Source organism: Balearica regulorum, chromosome 1 (assembly GCF_011004875.1).
Source record: "Balearica regulorum gibbericeps isolate bBalReg1 chromosome 1, bBalReg1.pri, whole genome shotgun sequence".
In the NCBI taxonomy this organism is placed as follows: Eukaryota; Metazoa; Chordata; class Aves; order Gruiformes; family Gruidae; genus Balearica; species Balearica regulorum.
The window spans coordinates 13989491-14012122 of record NC_046184.1 but is presented as its reverse complement, the minus strand read 5'-3'; the positions used below and the strand labels follow the sequence as shown (position 1 = coordinate 14012122).

At 37.6% G+C, this 22632-nt stretch overlaps 1 protein-coding gene across 1 annotated transcript in view; it reads left to right on the top strand.

Annotated features, from left to right (window-relative positions):
• The window catches only part of FBXL13 (F-box and leucine rich repeat protein 13), a 102348-nt gene that overhangs the window by 69511 nt on the left and 10205 nt on the right, over positions 1–22632 (top strand). Inside the window, exons 15-19 of the mRNA XM_075776541.1 lie at positions 50–212; positions 3076–3195; positions 4771–4897; positions 12605–12688; positions 20406–20540. Of these exons, the coding sequence (XP_075632656.1) occupies positions 50–212; positions 3076–3195; positions 4771–4897; positions 12605–12688; positions 20406–20540 (629 nt within the window). The remainder of the gene's footprint in view (positions 1–49; positions 213–3075; positions 3196–4770; positions 4898–12604; positions 12689–20405; positions 20541–22632) is intronic.

Here is a 22632-nt window from a genome sequence, read left to right as displayed (position 1 = left end):
CCTTAATGTATGTCAGATGTATAACTTGCATCTTTATATATTTCAACAGGGAATAACCAAATTACTGATTTAAGTTTCAAGTTGATGAGTAAATGCTGCCCATACATCAGGCACATTCATATGGCTGATTGCCAGAAGATTACAGATGCTGGTCTTAAGATGATTTCACCATTGAAGCATATTCTTGTACTAAATGTAGCAGACTGCATAAGGTACTACACCACATCCAGATTTATGTAAACCATTGTAAAGGAATTTTAGTAAAGTTAATTATATTCATAATTATAATAAGTCCTGTAAGCACATATTTCAGTTTTAAAAATAAAGTCTTAGAATGTTAATACATGTATATTAATATTTAAAGATATTTTATACAAGTATTTTTTGTTCCTGTATCATGTGTTCAAAAATCCAGTCATTATTACTCCAGTTCAAGCAGAAAAATCAACTGTAGATGTAATATTAGTTAATAGCCATGGCATATCTTAGTGCTGGAACGTGGCTACGAAGATGAAAATGATAACCAAAGACAATGCCAGTGCCAAAGCTCTATGAAAATTTGGATATTGTTTAATTTTGTAACTATTAAATAATACTTTGTAACTATCTAGTACTAAGATATAAGTAAAACTGCCATTTTTTATAATTACCAAGACAACATTGTTGTTTATGTTGTAGAGGAAGGATATATTTTATGTGAAGACTGTTTTCCACTTAGGCGTGTCATGTATCAGTAGAAACAAAGAGAAATGAAAGGGCTGCCGAAGCTGCACGCTTGGTCCCTGTTTTGTGGCACGGTGATGGGGTCAAGGATGGCAGGGAACAGGGAAGGCAAAACCTCCAAACCTTTTGAAATCAACAGACCTATGAATTAATGCAAACAAGATAGAATTGCTGCTTATCTTAAAATTTCTGACTTCATGTGAAGTTTTAGAGATCCTGCTTTAATGTGTAACTAAAGTACTTTTTGTGCCTGTTAATGCTGTGTAAAAATCTGATAACATTGCCTGTAGATGCGCTGAGAAGTGCTGGAGTAATACCGTGACATCATGTTGGTAGTTCAGCCGGGCAGATGGGACAGCTGCCTGCATTTTCTGGTTTAAGTTTTAGAAGGCTGGATTTTCCAGTCTGTTAGCCAAATCTTGGGCTGTGAGTGTGTTTGCACATGTGTCTACGGTCTCTGCTGCTGAAGAATTGCTGAATTACCTTAACAAAACGTCTTAAGCAGTTGTAAAGCTATTGTAAAACTCTGTGTTTATATTATTGCTTTTGCAGACACTTGTAAAAGTTTCAGCATTAACAAATCCGTAGATTGTAACACATCTAAACTTGGTAGTTTCTCTCGAGAGATATGGAACTACAAAAGGGGGATTGTTAGTACTTATGTTTCTCTTATTTGGACAGTGTGTTGCTATAAAAATTCACATTGTGAGTTAGAAATGTTTAGCAATTTCTCGTAGAGATCAAGGGAAGTGCCATGCTGGTGGTAGAATCTTAAGAACAGATTTTGAAATGCTTGGCCATCTTAGTGGTCTTAATCAGTTTCCTTTTTTTTCATTGGCATTATATCTTAGTCTAAGATTCTAAGTTTTTCTAACTTAGTCATATGGAAAATTTTTTGAAAAATGAACAGAAAGAGCAAATCTAACAATTCAGAATTCTTAAATTACAGGAAGTATTTGACTACATGTAAAAAATGAAGAAAGAAAATTAACTGGTCATAATTATTAGAATTAAGAAATAATAGAGATGTGAGTAAAAAGGTGTACAAAACCAGGCACAGGCAATGTGGTGGCTCATACCCTCGGCACATTTTTCCGTGTTTGAATGTGTTATCTTCATGTATGATAAAGCAGTGTGTGGCCTGTGTTCTTACACAGTTCATCAGCTGAGTAGAGAACCTTAGCGTGTGTATTCACTGCACAATTATTTCTAAAGTTATAATGTGGCTATTTCAGCCCTGAAGCCCAGCGCAGTTAGAGAATATCTATTAAAGCCTCTGCATTCCTTACAGACTTTATGCAAGTTAATTATTCTGAAAGTATATTTCTTAAATTTATCTATCTTGAATGAAAAACAACTGCACTGTGAAATAACACCAAAACTACTACAGCAGTTGAATTATTGCAGAGTGATTACTTTAACACTTTATGAAATATAGCTTGATCTGTAGCTTGTGGTCACATAATGAGGCTCTGTTCAGTTTTATTAGTAGTGCTATTCCTACCCATATGTCTCTAGGACTTTGGGATTTGCAGTGATTCTTTGTGCTGCAAGAAGCTGTACAAGCCAAAATATGATTCTATCCTTCAGAATTCTGGGATTAATTTTTTATTCATCGGGGAACATGGAAGAAATACTGGGAATGCATTGAAAAGCTAAGTGTGCAAGTAATGTTAAACATACCAGAGATATGAACTATATTGAAACACTTCCCAAGTTGTAGTCAGCTCTCTAACCCTCTCAACTTGGCTGAAAGATTTTCTATCATCTTATCTATACTTAATTTTTATAACTTTTGGGTACATTATGAGTTAGTGATTTGGGTGTGAGACATACAATCGCTTAAATGAAACACTCCAAGGAAGAACTCAGGTAAAGTCTTCATGCATGTGTATAGAACAACTACTACATACATATACTACCTATGACTTTTGCTTCTGTGCTAGAAGGTAATTTTTCCTTTAAATTATTTCAGTTCCTTAAATTAACAAAGATACTAAAACAAATACTACTCTGAAATGTTTAAACAGGTTCTGATACTTTCTAGATATGTTTTCCAAGCTCTGTCTTTTGGGGTGCTGTCATATCTGAGTGGTGGAACTAATGGAATTTCTTATAATCTCCAACAGACTTTTTCAGAAAGTTCTGATTTTTAGCAGTTCCAAAAAGCAGCATCTTTCTAATCAAGCCATTAATTATTCTGACTCCTTTTTGGGTTTAAAAGGCTATTAAAAAATACCATGATTAATTTCTGCTTATCTGCAATGTAGGCTGCTGAATGCAAATTTTATATTGATTTGTATAGAGTAGGAAAAATACATATTATAAATATTGCCTATATTTCTCTTTTAGAATCAGTGATGGAGGTGTAAGGCCATTTGTACAAGGTTCTTCAGGAGCTAAGCTAAGAGAGCTGAATTTGACTAATTGTATTCGTGTCACTGATGCTTCTGTCACAGAAATAGCACAAAGGTACCGTAGTCCAGTACAGTATTTTTCTAATGTGGTTAGACTTTCAGTGTATTTCTAATGTTAAAGTTCTTAATATGTTAATAGGTAAAATTATACAGCCAATTATATGCACAAAATTGTACTAGATAAATGACTGGTCCCTTTTGGCATTGTGAGTCTCTTTTAAAAAAAGATCCATTCCATAAGGATCTCCTATGAGGACAGGCTGAGAGAGTTGGGATTGTTCAGCCTGGAGAAGAGAAGGCTCCAGGGAGATCTAATTGCGGCCTTCCAGTACCTGAAGGGGCCTACAGGAAAGATGGTGAGGGACTGTTTATTGGGGAGTGTAGTGACAGGACAAGGGGCAATGGGTTTAAGCTGAAGGAGGGTCGATTTAGATTAGATGTTAGAAAGAAATTCTTGACTGTGAGGGTGGTGAGGCACTGGAACAGGTTGCCCAGAGAGGCTGTGGATGCCCCCTCCCTGGAAGTGTTCAAGGCCAGGTTGGATGGGGCTTTGGGCAACCTGGTCTAGTGGAGGGTGTCCCTGCCCATGGCAGTGGGGTTGGAACTAGGTGGTCTTAAAAGGTCCCTTCCAACACAAACCATTCCATGATTCTATGATTCTATGATAAAGGGGAATTCATCAATTTAAATATGGAAACCTGAGAAGTCTTAATTTTAGGGGGAAATAAAGTGCTTAAATGATGGTTGTCAGTGAAAAAACTACGTTAGAAGATTAGTATGTATGATGTCACATGTTTGTAAACTCAATACTCATGTCTGCACAAAGAAAAAGCACTCTACTGCTAAACCTCTTCCAGTTCCTCAGAAGGAGTTTTGGTGTTGGCAATCAAAAGATAATATTTAAATCTCCAGAGAAGATTGGAGTGAGTCTTTCCACTCCTTGCTAGATGTCTCAGCAGGCCCCTGTTTATGTTTTTGTACCAGAGGTTGTGAATAATTGTGGCACGCTTGCTGGTAAGCTAGGGAATGCCTTCTCTGTTTGAATGATGGAGTGTTACCCCTGAGGCTCTGAGCATAGATGCACTGCTTGAGGAGTCAGATGTCTTAGGTCTTCTGGTTGGATTATGGGAAGATACAGTTTACGGTGCTTACTTACACAGTAAAACTCACTTTTCCATGTATGGTCAGTGAGTGCTGATTTGCAGAACCTCCAGTGTCTTCATTTGCTGTAGACCATTATTGGCATAGCTGTAGCTGGTGTGGGTACAGCCACGGGGTCCTGAATTCTGCTGTGCAGTGAGCTTTGAAGTTCTTATGCAAGATACAACAGATTTGGAGATGGGGAAAAGTCAAGCATTGAATCAATTAAAAAAAAATATTTGTATGTAATAGAGCTCCTTGATTTCCATATTTTGATTTAATTGCTGTTCATGCTTTGAAATATTTTTGATGATTATGCATTATGAGTGGAATCCTTGGCAGTGCTACATATCAAAAGTCTAGAGTGCTTATTTTCATAGGTCCCCTGAAAAAAAACTCAGCAAGGGTTATTAAAAAAATATACTTGCTATATTACACCTCTATAACAAAAGTGGAAAGCTGACGTTTCTGGGGTTTTTATGTAATTTAGATGTCATGAATTGACCTACCTACATCTGCGTTACTGTGAAAATGTGACTGATGCTGGAATTGAAGCCTTGGGAAATATGTCGTCATTGATATCCATTGATATCTCTGGAACCAGCATCTCAGATATGGTATGATTAAAGAATGAAGAATGTGTTTACTATTTATCTAGGCTTTCTGAAAAAAAAATCCATTCATTTAAAAACCTGCATGAATATGAAGCAGTAAAGTTGCAGTATCGTTAAAACATATTTTAGAAACATGTATAGTACAGTATTAGCACATGTATAGGCAGTAACCAATAAAAGGTAATTCAGAAACAGTCAGAATTAGGAAGTTCAGCTGCTGTGAAGCTGATCTGAAAAGAATGTTTGTTAAGCAGAATTATTTTTTGCTCCAGGATGATTAGGCCTGAGGAAAACTGAAAAACTGGTAATTTTAACTTTTAAATTTTTAAAAATTGTGTTTTCCATAAGCTAGATTTTATGGTGAAAAATTCTAAATGTTAGCTCTAGCAGAGGCACTGCTCTACACTGCGGTCTAGAAAATAATTGCTAGTGAAAGAATTACTAACAAGATATCTTCAATATGTCAAGTTGCTAAGACTCTGGAAAGCAAAATAGTGAGGGTGGGAGCCAGGTTAAACATCACAGGCTTCCACATTAGATGTTCTTGGCAGGTCCTGCCTTGTGCGCAGGGTTCAGAGCCAGTTCTGCTGTTCCTTTTGGGGCAAACTCTTGTCACTGAGCATACAGAAATCAGAAATCAAGGAGAAACCTCGTTACAAAAACTTGCCATAGAGACTATTCACTCAGTCACTGTTTGAACAGAATTCTGACCAATAAGTTTATTATTTGGCTTTAACGGAGAATTTGTGAAAAGTAATTAAAAGGTGAAAAAGTAATTAAAATGTCTGTATCTTTGATGGATTAAAAAAACCCACAACAACAAAACTAAGCTAAATAAAGAGTGTTGGGAAATCCAGGAAAACGTCATTTAATGTGATAATTTAAAATATCATAAGATTATATCTGAATTAAATTTATGCTGCCTTGAATTACAGTCCCACAATGTGTCATCATAAATGTTTTCTTTCTCCTTGCCTGCCACAGCTAGTCTTTAAAACGCTGCATTGCTTCTTACTCTGGTTTTCACATAGCACAACCCACGACCTCGGCAATAAGCCGAGGTCTTGCTTACACTGCATTTCTAAGGCTTCCAGTTTCTCTTTCCCACAAGACAGATAAGTTAATCCAGAAATTGACCATTTATCATTTTTGTATTTTCTGATCTGGTCGCTAGTACTAGCTACAAAACTGTTACCATTTTTGCTGTTTGCCTTGTTTAAGCATATAACATTCAAGCATGTGTAATAAATACCTTTTCTAATCTTAAAACATTATTTGATAAAAGGAAATCTATCAGTCTGCTTTTTAACAAGCTCCTATTTGCATGTTTTGACTTTATATTATGCATTTTATTAGCATATAGAGGAAGTTATATTAAGATCTCTTTCAATTTAGACTTTGTAAGTATTGCTTTAAAAATGTAGCAGAGAGCACAATGTTTTATGTGCAGTAATCAGCACCTTCATACTGTGCTGATAAAGAAGAATTGTAAGGGTCAAACACTTTCCTGCAGCCTTTGCAGCAGATCTCTGTTGCTTTTGCTGTGGAAAATGTAGAATGTACAACATAGATTTGCACTCCACAAGAGAATTTTCCTTTCTGGTTTTTCGAATGACAGCAGAGTCATTCTGCCCATCAAAGCAGAGCAGAATTTACTGCAATAAGGATGACATATACTTACAGGAAGGACAGGGGAGGAAAGATACAGTAAAGTCAGATTTTCTTACAGAGTTGTGTCTCAGGTATCAAAATGGAAGTTTTTTTCCCACTGTTAGTGCCTTCTTTTTCTGTAGTTACTCTGATGCCCAATAAGTGAATGTTCCTGTTGCGATCTGTCTTTCATTCAGGGAATTTGTTGCATTTGGAAGAAATATGTTGACTCTTAGAGTTGTACCTGACAAGAGATCTTATTAATTAAAAAAAAATAAATAAATGACAACACCCTGTAGACTCAGTAAACAAGAAATGTAGTGCTAATAAGAAATGTGTTAAAAGTCTCTCTCATATTTGGAGAAGTTTATTTTGCTTCTCCTGAGTCTACTCTTCAACAGAAAGACTGGAAATTGAATACAAATAATCATTGCATATATTCAGATTTTGGTATTGTGTAGAAAATTATGCATTTTACATAGAGAGAAAATGCCCAGGCAAACTTCTAAACACAAGCTAGAATAAGGCAAAATTCATTGCATGTTTAAGGTGTATGTGTGCTTAAATGTCTTGCTAAATAAGTCAAAGACCATTCATTAACAAAGCCAAATATCATCCAATGAAGAGGATGTCACCTTTATGCATGTGAGAAACTGGTGGCATACTGAAGAAGTTACTGTACTTTTCTCATTAGGGCTTTGACTATATTGCTCTTACTCTTATAAAATATATAACATTAAATAAACCCCCCACACAAATACATTTTAAATATTAATTTATTCACTCAGCTATTTTAGCATTCATCCTTTTACATTTCAGGAAATATTTCCTTCTTTATTCAAAATTGATTTAAAAAAAAAATCACACATTTTTAAGTCTCAGTAACTTCTTTTAATAGCGGGAAGGACATTTATTCTGGTTTTGTCATTCCTGAAGTACTAGAAATTGGTTTCTTAGAGTTATAAAAGACTTAAAAGAGACTTAGAAATTAAAAGATTTTCAAATTAGTGACAGCATTTCTTTTTAAAAAAATAACCCGCAAGGACAGAGCAAGGATGTTGAGTTCTTTGAAAAAAATACCTTTAAATTCTTTGAGAAAACTTTTTTTTTTTTTCTAGCTAGCCTCCAATACCTCATTGTTTTCCCTCACAAGAAATTCTTTACTGTTAGAGTGGTGAGGCACTGGAACAGGTTGCCCAGAGAAGCTGTGGATGCCCCCTCCCTGGAAGTGTTGAAGGCCAGGTTGGATGGGGCTTTGGGCAACCTGGTCTAGTGGAGGGTGTCCCTGCCCATGGCAGTGGGGTTGGAACTAGGTGGTCTTAAAAGGTCCCTTCCAACACAAACCATTCCATGATTCTATGATTGTATAAACTCCCTGGAATAGGCACCATAGTGTTTTAAATTGTGATTTAAATAGCGTTTAAATTGTGTGTATGGTGAACATGGTCATGAGTGCATAGATAACATCACAAGTCATTTCAGATATCACTGTAAAGGTATTTACAATATAAGCAAGGTGTTTTAGCTTCTATTATGGAGGTGGAAACATTGGCATTTAGGAGCAAAACCTATTTGTCTTTCTTATAAAAGCAGACTCAGTGGAAATGCATCCATGAGTTAGAGAAGCAGTTTTAATTATAAGCTTTATTCTCATGCTCTCCATATTTTTGTTAAAATGTCTTGAACTTTTTCTGATGTCCATATGATACAGCTTTGGCAGCTTTGCTCCAAGTCTGAGAGTCTGAAAGCATGCAACTGCCTTGCTTTCCTCATTCGACACAAGCTGCTGATGCGTATGGCCTGGACCACCCATCTTTTTGGGACATTAAAAAAAATTGACTATAGAAGAGTCAGGACATTTGAAGAAAGTGTCTTAAGACCAGCAAGACTTAGACAGAAAAAGCATAGCAAAGAATAAGAAAAGGAATTGTTTAAGAAACTTAGGTGACTCCTGAGTTATATAGAGCATCCAGCAGCAAAACAGTAGATGCCCTGACGTAGGCTCAGGGATCTTAATATCAGTGGTGAATTATATCCAGTGTAATAATGAAAGAGAAAAAAATAGCCTAAACCATAAAAAATAGGTAAAATACTTCAAAAATGCAAAGAACCCTGATACACTTTTGAAATCAAAGATAAAAAGGAAATATGAAGCATACAGAGAAATATTCTTTGCTTCTGCATTTTCGTCTGCAATGACTGTCACGCAGGAAATTCTCTCTCGTAATCATTTAAGGTCCCATTCTCTCTTCTGGCTGAAATGCCTCCTCAAGAATTATCTGTGGTATCAAGTCAGTTCATCAGTCACAGAGTTCTTGCATGCTATGTGTAGTTAATTTTTAAAGTTGAGGATAATTTGTAATCATTGGGAACTCTGGAGTAGTGGTTAAACGGACATATAAACAGTTAGCTCAACTTTCTTTTCTTATGTGTTTGTACTTAATGGTCTTCAGATCCTGGCTAGTCCTGAAGGCCAGGCTGCAGCATAAATATTTACCAGTATTAAGTTTCTAAATAGGGGAAAAAAACCTCCCAAAAGTGGCATCTTGGCTTTCCACAGTTATCAGTCTATGGTGACTTGAATCCATAGCCCAGCTCCACAGTTTGGTCTGTTAGAAAATTAAACCAGTAGGACTGAGGAAGAGCCTTGTAAAGTTTAAGAACAAAATATTATCAGGTCTCATAGATATAACCAGCAACAGACTGCAAATGAATTAGTTGCATTTGATTTCCAAAGGAAAGGATGTGACAAATCACGCGCATTCCCAAGGCAAGGAAAAGGAAATGTTAAAATATATTAAAGTGGGCTCCAAATTCAGATGTTAGCACTCTAGTTTGCTTGGGGGAATAGAGAAAGAGAGAATTTGACCTGGAGACTTAGAAACTTAATTCTGCATAGAAATAGGAAATACTAACGCAGAGAGTCGTTACAATCGATGCCAGATGTGCTAACACCTTCAGTCCCAATGCAAATCAGTAGGAATTAAAGGTACTTAGCAATGTTGGAAATTTGACTCGATATTTTTACAGGACATTTAGTTACAATGGAAGCCCTGTTGTGTAGACTTAGTGTCAAGAAACATTGGCAACCATATTTCTTAAGTTATGATCTGGTCTAACCGCAAACAGCGTTAGGTAGAGAAATTAAATGTTATGGCATTATACACTAAAGTCATACAGGGGGATTTCTGCACTGCAATAGAAAAAAGTCTCTACAGTTTCTGTAAACAGGTCTGACCCACCTCTATATCAGCTCAGGTATTGGAAACAGTATAGCTACATTCGCTTAAAACCGTACCCATTTTCCAGAAGGTTTTTGCTATCTGAAACTGAACTTTGTTCTGCCACATGTGAACTGTTATTAGCACAATGATAATGCACGGTAGGAGTTAAATTCTTCCCTTCCAGTAAGTGTTTGATCCATGAAACTGGTGCCTGACAGTGGCTAATCTGTGCAGAAAGCTGAGTGGTTTAGAGGATAAATTGAGTCATTTAATATTAAAAATGGAGGGTGGGATATACCTCTTAAGAGCTGTCTTACAAGATTGGAGTCACTTTGAGGTCAATCTGTTTGGTTTGGGGTATGAACAGGAAGTAACATCTGTATATCTCTAGAACATAAAGATACATTACAGATGCTGACCTTCAAGGTTACAGAGATATGTGAACAGAAATCTCGGAAGAAGTTGAAAATAGCGTAGCACATGGTTATTGTTAGCGAGAGACAGTACATTCATTGCAGTCTGCAGTTGAAAGGCAGAGACTTGCAGCTTGTGAATATAAATAATAAAAAGATATTCTTTGGTATGCCATAGCCTCAGATGCCTTTTGTCTCTAGCAAGAGAAGACCATCACTGTCTGGTACAACAGGTACTCATTTTCTCATCTACAAAATCCTTGGCAAAATAATAATAAATGATGTTCTGCACATGTTTGTAGGCCTCACCTAATAAAGTAAATGAAACAGAAGAAAAATGTAAAAATTGCTTGAGAAAAAGAGCTGTTGGAGAAGAATAAGAAGTTTCTTGTAAAGTTTCTAAATGGAAATGCTATACAAGAGATGTAGGACAAAGTCTCCCCTTTTTCCATGACAACAGAAGATTGTTCCAAGATACATAGGGTGATTTCTTTATGTTAAAGAGAAATATGGGTTTGGAAACACATAGAGTGGGTGATCCTGGTCTGTATGCTGCACAGTATCTGTTTGCTTGCATCTATTTCCAGGAGTTCCAATGATAATGTGATAGCTCTGACCAAATCTTTCAAAAATGTCTGGAGGCTTAGTATAGAAGATAAAAGTCTCTAGAAATAGGTCAGTATCCTGGATGGGGATCCCTGATGTTATTTATCAGGGAATAGTTCTGAGTAAATCAGGAAGTCTAATAAAACTAGTGAAAACTGGCTCCTTTCTATATGTTAGATATAAAAATAATAGTATAAAATTTCATATAGATTAGACTTCGTGCGTAAAGCTTGTTTGAAGAGGTTTATTTTTGGAAACATAAAAGTTTTGTAGTTTTTCTATGTAATTGACAGTTCCTAATGACATTCCTTGCCTTCCACGTCTTCGCTCTTCCCCTTCTCAAATCTGGAATTATTAATGAAATTATTTTCATTGGAAGAAAAATAAAAATTCTGTGATTCAATGTCACTCTAATCATATAAAAGTACTATAAGTTACCTTTGAATTCATAGCAGTTGTTGTCATGTAGCAAAAAAAAAATCTTTATAATATTCTTTAGTATTTCATTACCAACTATGTTAAAATGGTGCCATTTTTAAACAAAGAAAAATGCAAGAAGAAATTGTGTCCATAAGGTCACACCTATCACTATCAGTCTCTGCTGTAAGGAATTCAAGCTCTGACAGAAACCCATTTGGGGCTTTAGTACATAATGTTTTTTTGGTCTTGAATAGGAGTGCTCTGGTCAACAAAAATTTGAAATCTGTAGATATTCATGAAGCTGTTGAAAGTAATGGTCACCACATAACTGTGTCTGCTGAGAAAAATGCAAATGTCTTTGTTTGCATAAGTAGCCAAGATTGGAAAACTCTTTCATTGTTCCATTTTTTGTTTTTATTCAGCCTGTGAGATTTCAGGAATTTGCAAAATTTGAACTCCAGCCACACTCTTCCAGCATTATCGTTACAGTGTCCACATCTGGATTCCAGACACTATTTACATGTGCTTATTTTTCCAAGATGATATTTCCTTTCTGTGCAGTGCTGTTCACTGCCTAATTGTAGATAATTTATTAATCATATGGAATAAAGTGATAACATTGCTTTTTGGTAAAGTTTACTTTATTGATATGAAGTGCAGAGATATTCTGCTGTGGCTATCAAAATACATTTTACAAAATCAACATTTAATTCTCCTTCAGATTAGAGTTTAGGATCAGAACATGGTCCTGTTTCCTGGTGTACAAGCAATAAAAATCACATAGCGTCTGCGGATCCTTTTGCCAAAGTTTTCACCTCCCTATTGTCTTGAATGTGGGCGTTGTTCATGCACCTATGAGTGACTGCACCATTTCAAATGTGGTCTTGTACCATAGCTGTAGCCATAAAGCCCTTACTGGTAAGCAAATCATAAAGGCAGCACTTTTAAGATATTATTTGGTTGTAGCAAATAGTATTTTGTTCTTCCAACAAAAAAAATTTGTGATAAGTTCTTTCAAACCCAAATTTTGGAGGAGATCTGTAAATGTATTTTGCTTTATGAGAATTGTGGTCTGTGTCCTCTGGAAGTATTTCACACCACATGTCTTTTCCTCAGTTTCTTTCTGAACAGGTAGAAAAATCTGACTTTTTGCTTTCTTAATTGAATTATTTCTGCAAAGAATCCTCAACCCTTGTACATACTTCAAGCAAAAATCAGAGGATAAACTATATGCATTCTGCTGAAGAGAATGTCTTAAAAGGTGTTAGATTTATGTTAAATCTTAGAAGATTTAACATACAGGCATTGGATATTATTGACCATCTTAACATATTGAATGTAATTACATATAATTGCATGTATTGATTTTTAAGATCAATTTTTCTGGAATTTTTTAGGGCTTGAGAGCCCTTGGCTGCCATGGAAAAATAAAGGAACTTTCTATATCAGAATGCAAAAACATCAGTGATACCGGCATTCAGGTAAAACCATCTCTTTTCTTGGTGTTTCCTGGAAGCCTCTTTATTTCTTCAAATTAACCATGTCCAAAACAGATCTTATTTTACTCTGTACATTGTCGTTCATTCTTCTTTACACTGTTGTACACTCTCATTCTTACAAATGATTCTCCCCTTTCATTCCTTTCTTTTTTTTTTTGTTTTTTCATTCCTTCCATGAATTGTAATGGGTCTTGAATTCTGCTTGGCTCTGAAATTCACTCCACAAAGGCCTTAATTTCTACTGAATTGTACTGTGCAAATTGCAATCTAAATTGCCGGTACTATTACTTCTTTCTTGCTCTATAAATCCTTCATCAATTTCTATCTAAAACATACTTTTCCTGTCGCTGGCGTGGGCTTTGAGGGCTTGCCTCCTCCTTCCTCACTCAGTCATTTGTTGAATGCTGTATTTAGATGACTTAGCACGTGTAGCTCTATGGAAGAGTTGAATTTCTTTCAATCATCTGTTACACTTGGTTCCTCATGTGCTGCTGATATACTGCTACACATCATTACCTCTTAGTGACACAAAAATATGTCTCAATGTACCTCTAGAGGCATATTTCTTACCAGCATAAATGGTAGGATTACTAGGATTAAAAATAACAAATTACATTTCCATAAGAAATATATGTGCATCTTCTCCAGATCGAATAGACGTATTACCTGTTTTATGGGAAAAATAGCACAAATTGCACTGTGTCATTATTTGAATAAAAACTTTAAAATGTCCTACGAAAACATCAAATGCATAATTTATTCATATCTAATGATGAAATCAATCTGTTTGTTAGAAAATGGACAAAATGTATTTTAAGGTAGAGGTTTAAAATCTTTGTTGACAACATGGACAATGGGATCAAGTGCACCCTCAGCAAGCTTGCTGATGACACGAAATTGTGTGGTGTGGTCGACATGCTGGAGGGAAGGGGTGCCATCCGGAGGGACCTTGACAGGCTGGAGAGGCCTGTGAGAACTGCATGAAGTTCAGCAAGGCCAAGTGCAAGGTCCTGCACATGGGTTGGGGCAATCCCAAGCGCAACTACAGGATGGGTGGAAAATCGATTGAGAGCAGCCCTGAGGAGAAGGACTTGGGGTGTTGGTGGACGAGAAGCTCAATGTGACCCAGCAATCTGCACTTGCAGCCCAGAAAGCCAACCGTGTCCTGGGCTGCATCAAAAGAGGCGTGACCAGCAGGTCGAGGGAGGTGATCCTGCCCCTCTACTCCGCTCTTGTGAGACCCCACCTGGAGTACTGCATCCAGCTTTGGGGTCCCCAACATAAGAAGGACATTGAGCTGTTGGAGCAAGTCCAGAGGAGGACCTTGAAGATGATCAGAGGGCTGGAGCACCTCTCCTGTGAGGACAGGGTGAGAGAGGTGGGATTGTTCAGCCTGGAGAAGAGAAGGCTCCAGGGAGACCTTAGAGCAGCCTTCCAGTACCTAAAGGAGCCTAAAGAAAATCTGAAGAGGGACTGTTTACAAGCGCATGGAATGATAGGACAAGGGGCAATGGGTTTAAGCTGAAGGAGGGTAGATTTAGATTAGATGTTAGGAAGAAATTCTTTACTGAGGGTGGTGAGGCACTGGAACATCTCTGTATTATCATCAACACCGTTTTCAGCACAAATCCAAAACATAGCCCATACTAGTTACTATGAAGAATATTAACTCTATCTCAGCTGCAACAAGGAAAAATAATCCAACAGGAAATTAATTAATTTGTAGAAAAACCTACAAATTGAAGTTGCCACAAAGGCAGCTATTTACATTGATGATAAGTTAAGAAGTTACACAGTGAGCAAACATTTTCTCATTTGAATAATCAGCAATTATCATAGAAATATTAATTCCAATACAGTATTTTAATTTAATTTTACAATGCTTTTAAGTTTTTCTATATTTCTGATTTATTGACTCTTGCTTTTTTTAATGAATGTCAACAATGAGAATTGCCATCCAAATATCTGGATATTTGGATATATTCCTGGAGACTATGCTCAGGGACATGGAATAATAAGAAGGAGGTGATTGGTGACAGCCAACATGGCTTCACTAAGGGCAAATCGTGCCTGACAAACTTGGTGGCCTTCTATGATGGGGTTACAGCGTCGGTGGATAAGGGAAGAGCAACTGACATCATCTACCTGGACTTGTGCAAGGCATTTGACACTGTCCCGCACAACATCCTTGTCTCTAAATTGGAGAGACATGGATTCAATGGATGGACCACTCGGTGGATAAGGAATTGGCTGGATGGTCGCACTCAAAGAGTTGTGGTCAACGGCTCAATGTCCAAGTGGAGAACAGTGACAAGTGGCATTCCTCAGGGGTCGGTACTGGGACCGGCACTGTTCAACATCTTTGTCAGTGACATGGACAGTGGGATCGAATGCACCCTCAGCAAGTTTGCTGACAACACCAAGCTGTGTGGTGTGGTCAACATGCTGGAGGGAAGGGATGCCATCCGGAGGGACCTTGACAGGCTGGAGAGGTGGGCCCGTGCGAACCGCATGAAGTTCAACAAGGCCAAGTGCAAAGTCCTGCACATGGGTCAGCGCAATCCCAAGCACGACTATAGGCTGGGCGGGGAATGTATTAAGAGCAGCCCTGAGGAGAAGGACCTGGGGGTATTGATCGATGAGAAGCCCAACGTGAGCCGGCAGTGTGCGCTTGCAGCCCAGAAAGCCAACCGTGTCCTGGGCTGCATCAAAAGAGGCATGACCAGCAGGTCAAGGGAGGTGATCCTGCCCCTCTACTCCGCTCTAGTGAGACCCCACCTGGAGTACTGCGTCCAGCTCTGGGGTCCCCAACATAAGAAACACATTGAGCTGTTGGAGCAAGTCCAGAGGAGGCCACGAAGCTGATCAGAGTGCTGGAGCAGCTCTTCTGTGAAGACAAGCTGAGAGAATTGGGGTTGTTCAGCCTGGAGAAGAGCAGGCTCTGGGGAGATCTAATTGTGGCCTTCCAGTGCCTGAAGGGGCCTACAGAAAATCTGGAGAGGGACTGTTTACGAGGGCATAGAGTGACAGGACAAAGGGTAATGGGTTTAAGCTGAAGGAGGGTCGATTTAGATTAGATGTTAGAAAGAAATTCTTCCCTGTGAGGGTGGTGAGGCACTGGAACAGGTTGCCCAGAGAGGCTGTGGATGCCCCCTCCCTGGAAGTGTTCAAGGCCAGGTTGGATGGGGCTTTGGGAAATGTGGTCTAGTGGAGGGTGTCCCTGCCCATGGCAGGGGGGGTTGGAACTAGATGATCTTTAAGGTCCCTTCTAACACAAACCGTTCTGTGATTCTATCATTCTATGATTCTGTCTATTAGACTTACACTATGATCACAGCTTTTTATGGGTAAAGCATTGCACTGGAAAAGACTCAGAGAGGGTAATAGGGATGATCAGAGGTATGGTACAATCTCCATAAAAGGAACAGATAAGTAAGCAAGGAACCTGCGGTCTGGAAAGGGGATGGCTGAGGGAATATGACTGAGTTCTATTCAATTGCAAGTGGCGTGAAATTGTGGATAGGGGTCAACCTATTGCTATTTACTTCTATATATAATCTAGTGGGCATGAAATGAACCTAGTTTGAAAATTCAGAATGAAGAAAAGGAGATGACTGTTTCTAAAATGTATAGTTAAACTGTGAAATTGCATACCACAGGTTGTTAAGTTTACCTAAATCCTTAGGGAGATTTGACAACTTCACTATGACTGCATAGATTTACTGCTTTGTGTTTCAGAACACTGTAAGAAATAAACACTAGTTGGTAACTTCACAGTAGAAAAAAGAACCGTCCATCTTGTTAGGGAGGAGAGAGGATTTATGTCCAAATAGGAGCACTTTCTTCTGTAACTGAGAATTGTTCCTGACCATATATAACAGAAATGCTTAAATCATGTTTTTTAATGATATAAATTTCATGCCCATAAACAGTTGCAGATTGTAAGGCTGCAGGTACAGGCAATGCCATCACATAATCCCAGTCTTCAGCTTCTACATTTTTTCCATTATAAAGCTCCAACATCCATCATTTTATAGCCATATATTGTCAGAATGAGTCATTTGTTGCTGTACCACAAGGGATGCATCTGGATTGAATCTTGTTACCCAACATAGATGTCAGGCCATTCAGATTTGCTTCTTTAGGAATAATTCTGACTTGCCTTTCACAAATGTTCTGTGTGAAGTTCCATGTTTTTAACCAAAACAATGACCAAGAATGTACATCTTGTGTATCTCATGGAAACTCAGTGTATGCCAGTGCTGCTGCTTTCAGAGGAGAATATTCACTTCTACATTGTGCTACGCTTATGACTAAGAAACTATTTCAGTGTCTTCTTGCATAAAGTAAGTTCCAAAAAAAGAATGGGAAAAAAAGAAGTGACTTTCCATGTCTGCCATATGAATTTGAACTCTTTGAGGAAGAAAGCATCAGCAGGGAGTACATGTAGGAGTTAAGCAGCCATGTTGTCATGGATCTAGGGAGGGCAGGAGAAAGAGGAAAAGGTAAGGAAGTAACTCGAAACGAGATGGCAAGTCCTTTTTTCTAAGTTGAATCTAAGGATATTATGGAAAATTTGTAGAGAGTAACCCCATTGTATGCTGCACATCTTGGTTATCCTTTGATTAGATAAAGAATATTTAAATCATGTGAAAAGAAGATGCATATTAAGAGGGCTTTATTAACACTGTTAAGGTAAATTGCTGAAAGTATAAAATGCCCTGTATAGTGTTAATTCATTTACTTGTTCCCAGGCATTATAACAGTATGTAAATGCTTATTTGATCACATATTTTATAAACAGGATCTCTGCTCATTCGTAATTCACATGATGCTCACTTAATGAGCAGTAATTTAGTATTTTATATTTTCATTGATGCTTGTGTGTGTCCTCAGGTCTTATTTACACAGAATTAAAATTGTGCAAATAACTTAGAAAATGATGTTATTTCCTTCATATGGTATTCAATTCTTTGTAGTGTCTAAATGTTTTGCAAACATTATTTATCTTCACAACCTTTTCTGTTATTTTCTTTATAGGTATATAACCAGGGATACAGAGATGAAGAGAGCAAACAAAGCTCTCTGATTTCCTTTGATTGCAAATATAATTTTAGTGCTATTTGGAAAATAACATAGGGGTAGACTTAAAGTTGTGAGCAAATTCAGAACCTAACTTTGAGGGATATTTTAAATACGTATGCAGACAAACCACGCCAGTAAAAACAAGATAATCGTATCTCACGGACATTGAAATCTTGGCTTCAGCTTGTGCTGCATACCCGAGCTGAGAATGTAGTGATTAAGTCACCACATCTGAGGCCTAATTCTGAAGGGAGTGCAGTTACTTTTATACATGGATAAAAAGCATTCAGTTATTGGGTTTAGAATGTTTCTGTATTGCCGGTAACAGCCAGTAAAGCCAGGACTGAAATGGAAAAGGTATAGAAGTCAATTTTTATAAATTCTGAATTGTCCACTCTAACCAGTCCTAAGTTAAAGTATTCACATCCTGCTGTTTGTAAAATAAATCAAGCTCAAGAAACACTGCCTTGCTGCAGCTATACTGATAGATAGATAGATAGATAGATAGATAGAAAGAAAGAAAGATAGATAGAAAGAAAGAAAGAAAGAAAGAAATTGAGCTAGAGTGAGGATACAGACAAAGAGTTCTAGAATTCTGATCTATGAAACAAATTTCAGCCTTAGTAAGTTGTTTCTTTGCATCTGTTAGGTAAGGTTTATGATAATCCCATACTTTCCAGCAGCTAGCATTTACCAGTGATCAAGCATATGTTAGTGCCTGAGTTCCTGTTTTACGTAAGGAAAAAAGTAGCTGTGTCAAAGGCAATAGTCTGATTACTATGGAACTTTTTTCAGAATGATAAATATGTAATATTTGTGCACAATAAATATGTGTATTTGTGTGTCTCTGTGTGCATGCACATGTGTTAGTTATCCATGTAGCCCTTAGTCTCTTTACCTCAGGACTAATTCTTGAAAGTTTTGAAAAGCTTTGTGCAACCAGTGTTTTTTATTCCGTCTACTACATAAGTATTTCATTCTTTCCCCTACAGAGGTTGATTTTCCATTCCAGTATATGACAAATTACAGTGGCCTTAGGCCAAGATTAGCAGGTCTGGAAGATCAGCTTAGTGATAGATTTAAGGCCACCATGGTTTTAGGCTGGACATCACAGAAGAGAGGAGATTCTCCCTGAAGCAAAAGCTTTGCTTGAGCAGCACAATGTTCTGCAATGCTCACAGCATGACACCATTTGGTGAAGAAATACCATTTTAGGTTGTTTGGTTCTTCAGTTAACAAATCTGCAGGCTCTTCAAGAGAAGGTTTCCACAAACAAAATTATGGTCTACCTTCTCTTTGCAGACCTAGGAGTGAATATTTTCAGATTTGAAAAAGATTCAGGCAGAAAAAGTAAACAAAGTTTCAGAGTGCAAAGGAGAAAAGTATATTTTATGAATCTTTGTGGCCTTTCATAGGATTTTCATTGCAAACACTAAATGTGCATAGTATGCCAAAGTTATAACTACCCATGTTTCATGAGAAGCAAACTTTTATGTGGGATTCTCTGATGTTATTTAAAATACACACTTTAATGTGCATTTTACAAACATTTTTTGTTGATATGATTACCTGTCATCAGAGGTGCAAGTATCAAATGTAAGATGGAAAATAGGTGAATACAGTGAGTTGGTCAAATTGTCCCTTTGGTCTTTTCAATTGGCCTTGTAGAAGAGAACATGGAAAAGGTATTCATGTAAAAATTAAAAAACTCATGTAGAAACTGGAATGTCTTAATAGTAGTTGTAGTAATAATAATAAATAATACCTTACACCTATTTATCACTTGCCATCTGCAGGTCACCAAAATGTTTTCTAAACAGCTCTTGCAATTTCAGAATGTGTGAAGTTATCTCCACTCCATTTTATAAGCTGGGAAAGGTCAATGAACGGTTTGGTCTGTTATTTTCCAAAATGATCTGTTGTATAGGGTGTACAAAAAAGCTAATACCCAAGATACAAAGGTGCTGGAATTCAAATCAGGAGGATCTGCAGTTGCTTATTTGCTCTAAAAATGAGGATAGAAATTGTAGTCAACAGGTATCACAGCAGAAATCACATGGCACTTCAGCCACAGTTAACTGGCCTCAGCTCCACAGAGCAAATCAGAACCCAGAACTCCCAAGTAAGATTCCTGAGATTCTTACCCATTCCTTTCCATGAAAATAATGTAATTGATATAGATACAGTTCTTTGCTCATTTAAAAAAAAAAAAAAAAAAAGGAGAAAAGTTATATACACAAAATGGGCATTTGCAGAGCATAGAAGAATAAATGTATTTGGGGCTGGTCCTTTAAGCACAAACCTTTTGGTTCTGGGTTGTGCTCAATTTAAAGAATCCAAATTCAACATATTTTAATATATACAGTGGAACTTTAATGTTAGTCTAATGAACACATAGTATAATGTATGAGCAATGGAAAATAGCCTCTTAATGAATCTCTTTTCCTAGTGACATTCACAGCCAATGGCTGAATGACTTCACCAATAATAAAGGGTACCTGGAAAACTGAAGTGCCTGAAGCGGATCAAAGGACTGATGTAAATGTATTGTAAACCGAGAAGAACAGAGTAGGCACGTCACCTAGACTGATTGGTTGGTTGGTTGCTCTTTCAGGAGTTCTGCAAGGGCACAAAGTACCTGGAATACTGCCATGTCTCTTATTGCCCTCAGCTGTCGGACGAAGCTGTGCGAGCAATGGCTTTTCACTGCCGCAGACTAACGTCTGTCAACATAGCGGGTTGCCCAAAGGTATGTGCAAGAAATGGGGCAATAGCTCTGGGACTGCTATTGCAAAGAAGTACTTAGTATTTCATTCAGAAATTTGACCTCCTGGCATCTGTGTCTTGTCGTGATTCTACAATGTACTCAACTAATTTAGAAATCAGAGCTTAAGTCCAGCTGACTTTCCATGAGGTTGAAGTTCTGAGACTTGGCTCTTCAGGGTGTTTGGTGTTCTTCTAATGGCTGCAGTTACAGCATAAAGGTGTCTGTGGTCGATCAGGTAAAAGTTTGTCTCTCCAGGGTTGATGTCTAGGGAAGGGTGAAGACTAAAAGCTTTTAGTGATACTTCTTGCAGATATGGTCTCAGCTTCCAAAGGGTGATGTCTTTGTTTTAATAACTCTTGGTATTTTTGTGCTTTATTTTTTTTCAGTGCTATTTCTGAACCCAGGTAAAGCATCAGCTGGGGCATGGAACTTTATACCTGTGGCTTTATATGGCAGGGCAGTGGCTACCTTGAAAATTGCAATAGTGTCTAAAAGCAGATGCAGCCAGAGATGTAAATTCATGCTTAATTATTTTGAAGATTCTAAGCTCGAGAAACAAAGTGCTTTGGAAAATAAAATTTATGAGGTATTTGGATAACTTATGCCTATGTAAGAGAGTCTTCCTTAGGCTTTTTTTTTATAGTCAGTGGAGAGAAGTATTCCTGTAGAGCATCAGTCAGGGAACCTATCCTCAGTTCTTTGAGAAGCCCCATCTCCCTACTGGCTACTAGGAGAAGACTCAGAAAACTAGTCATCCAAAGGCTATATGAATATTCCATTAATATCCAAACACATGCTGCATTTTGGCAATAAGCATTCAAATGCAATTTCTACAAATCTGATTTTTTTTTTTTTTAAATTTCATGGAAAAAGTTTTTGCAGTGTTGCTTCCATCACTATAAAGTGGGAATATATTAAGTTTATTACTGCTTTTGGAAAAGTTCATCTTGAACTATCCTTTCATCATACTCATCGGACCAGTTTCCCCCTTTTTTCCTACTGAATTTCCTGTGTCCTGTTTCCTTCCACAGTAAGTCTGCAGCCATTGTTTGCCCCTGCCTTTCTCCTCTCCAATATCCATGTCCATAACCCTTGATTGTCCCTTCAGTCCTCCACAGAGACCTTATGCCCTCTTATTCACTGCAGTGGCTGAACACCTTGGCCTCCTGGCCAACTAGTTTGAGCTGACCCAGCTGGCTAGTCAGCCAGCCCTAAATTACACATATTCTGATTGGTTCGTTAGCCTTCCAAAAGTTCCTAAGTCTCTCAGCCTCTAGGCCAAAGTCCACCGGCTGTTTCAGATCTGGCAGGCCAAGGAAGGTGCTCTGTGTCTTACAATAGTTTGTATCTTACAGATACCTACGGTATGCCATTAATTATTTATATACATGGGGCCCAATCTCCTGTATCCTTTGCTTTTAGATATTAAGCTGGTTTTCCATAATTACAGTGATAATAGAAGTTGTGCATGGAGATCTTCCCAAAGTAGTTGAAGTTAGTTGGCAAGCAGTCTTCTCTGCCATGCTTTCCACTACACCTTATAGACTAACACAGAGAGGGAAAAAAAAGGGAAAAAAAAAAAAAAGTATCAAATGGCAGTAGATACATTTAGGCTGGAAATTAAGAGAGTTTCTGTTTATCAGAGCAGTGAATTGTAAAACAGCATCCTGGGAAGGGAGATGGGGGCAAAGTATTAAGGAATGTTAGGATGGCTCTTGATAAGGGAAAGAATTGGGTCATATTTTTTAGTTCCTTCAAATGGGAACAAGAAGTAGACTCAGTGACTTAGTAATCCCCTTCCAACGCTTCGTTCCTAGATGGTATCTTTTCTTTAAGCGGTTATAAAGCCAATCTGTTAACTGCTAATACCCTACTATTTTCAGAAAAGAACATCAAGACTCTTTCAAATAAACCTACACATAAGTTTACAAGTCTTTTTTTGACTTGAATCCAGCTTGCAACTCCATAAAATGAGATGGGTACACCTGTGGATGTTAAAACTAATGGGTCTTTCAAATCCTTTGGCAATCTCTAGTGTAAATTGAGGGGATCCAGCTGCTAAGTAAGGAAATAT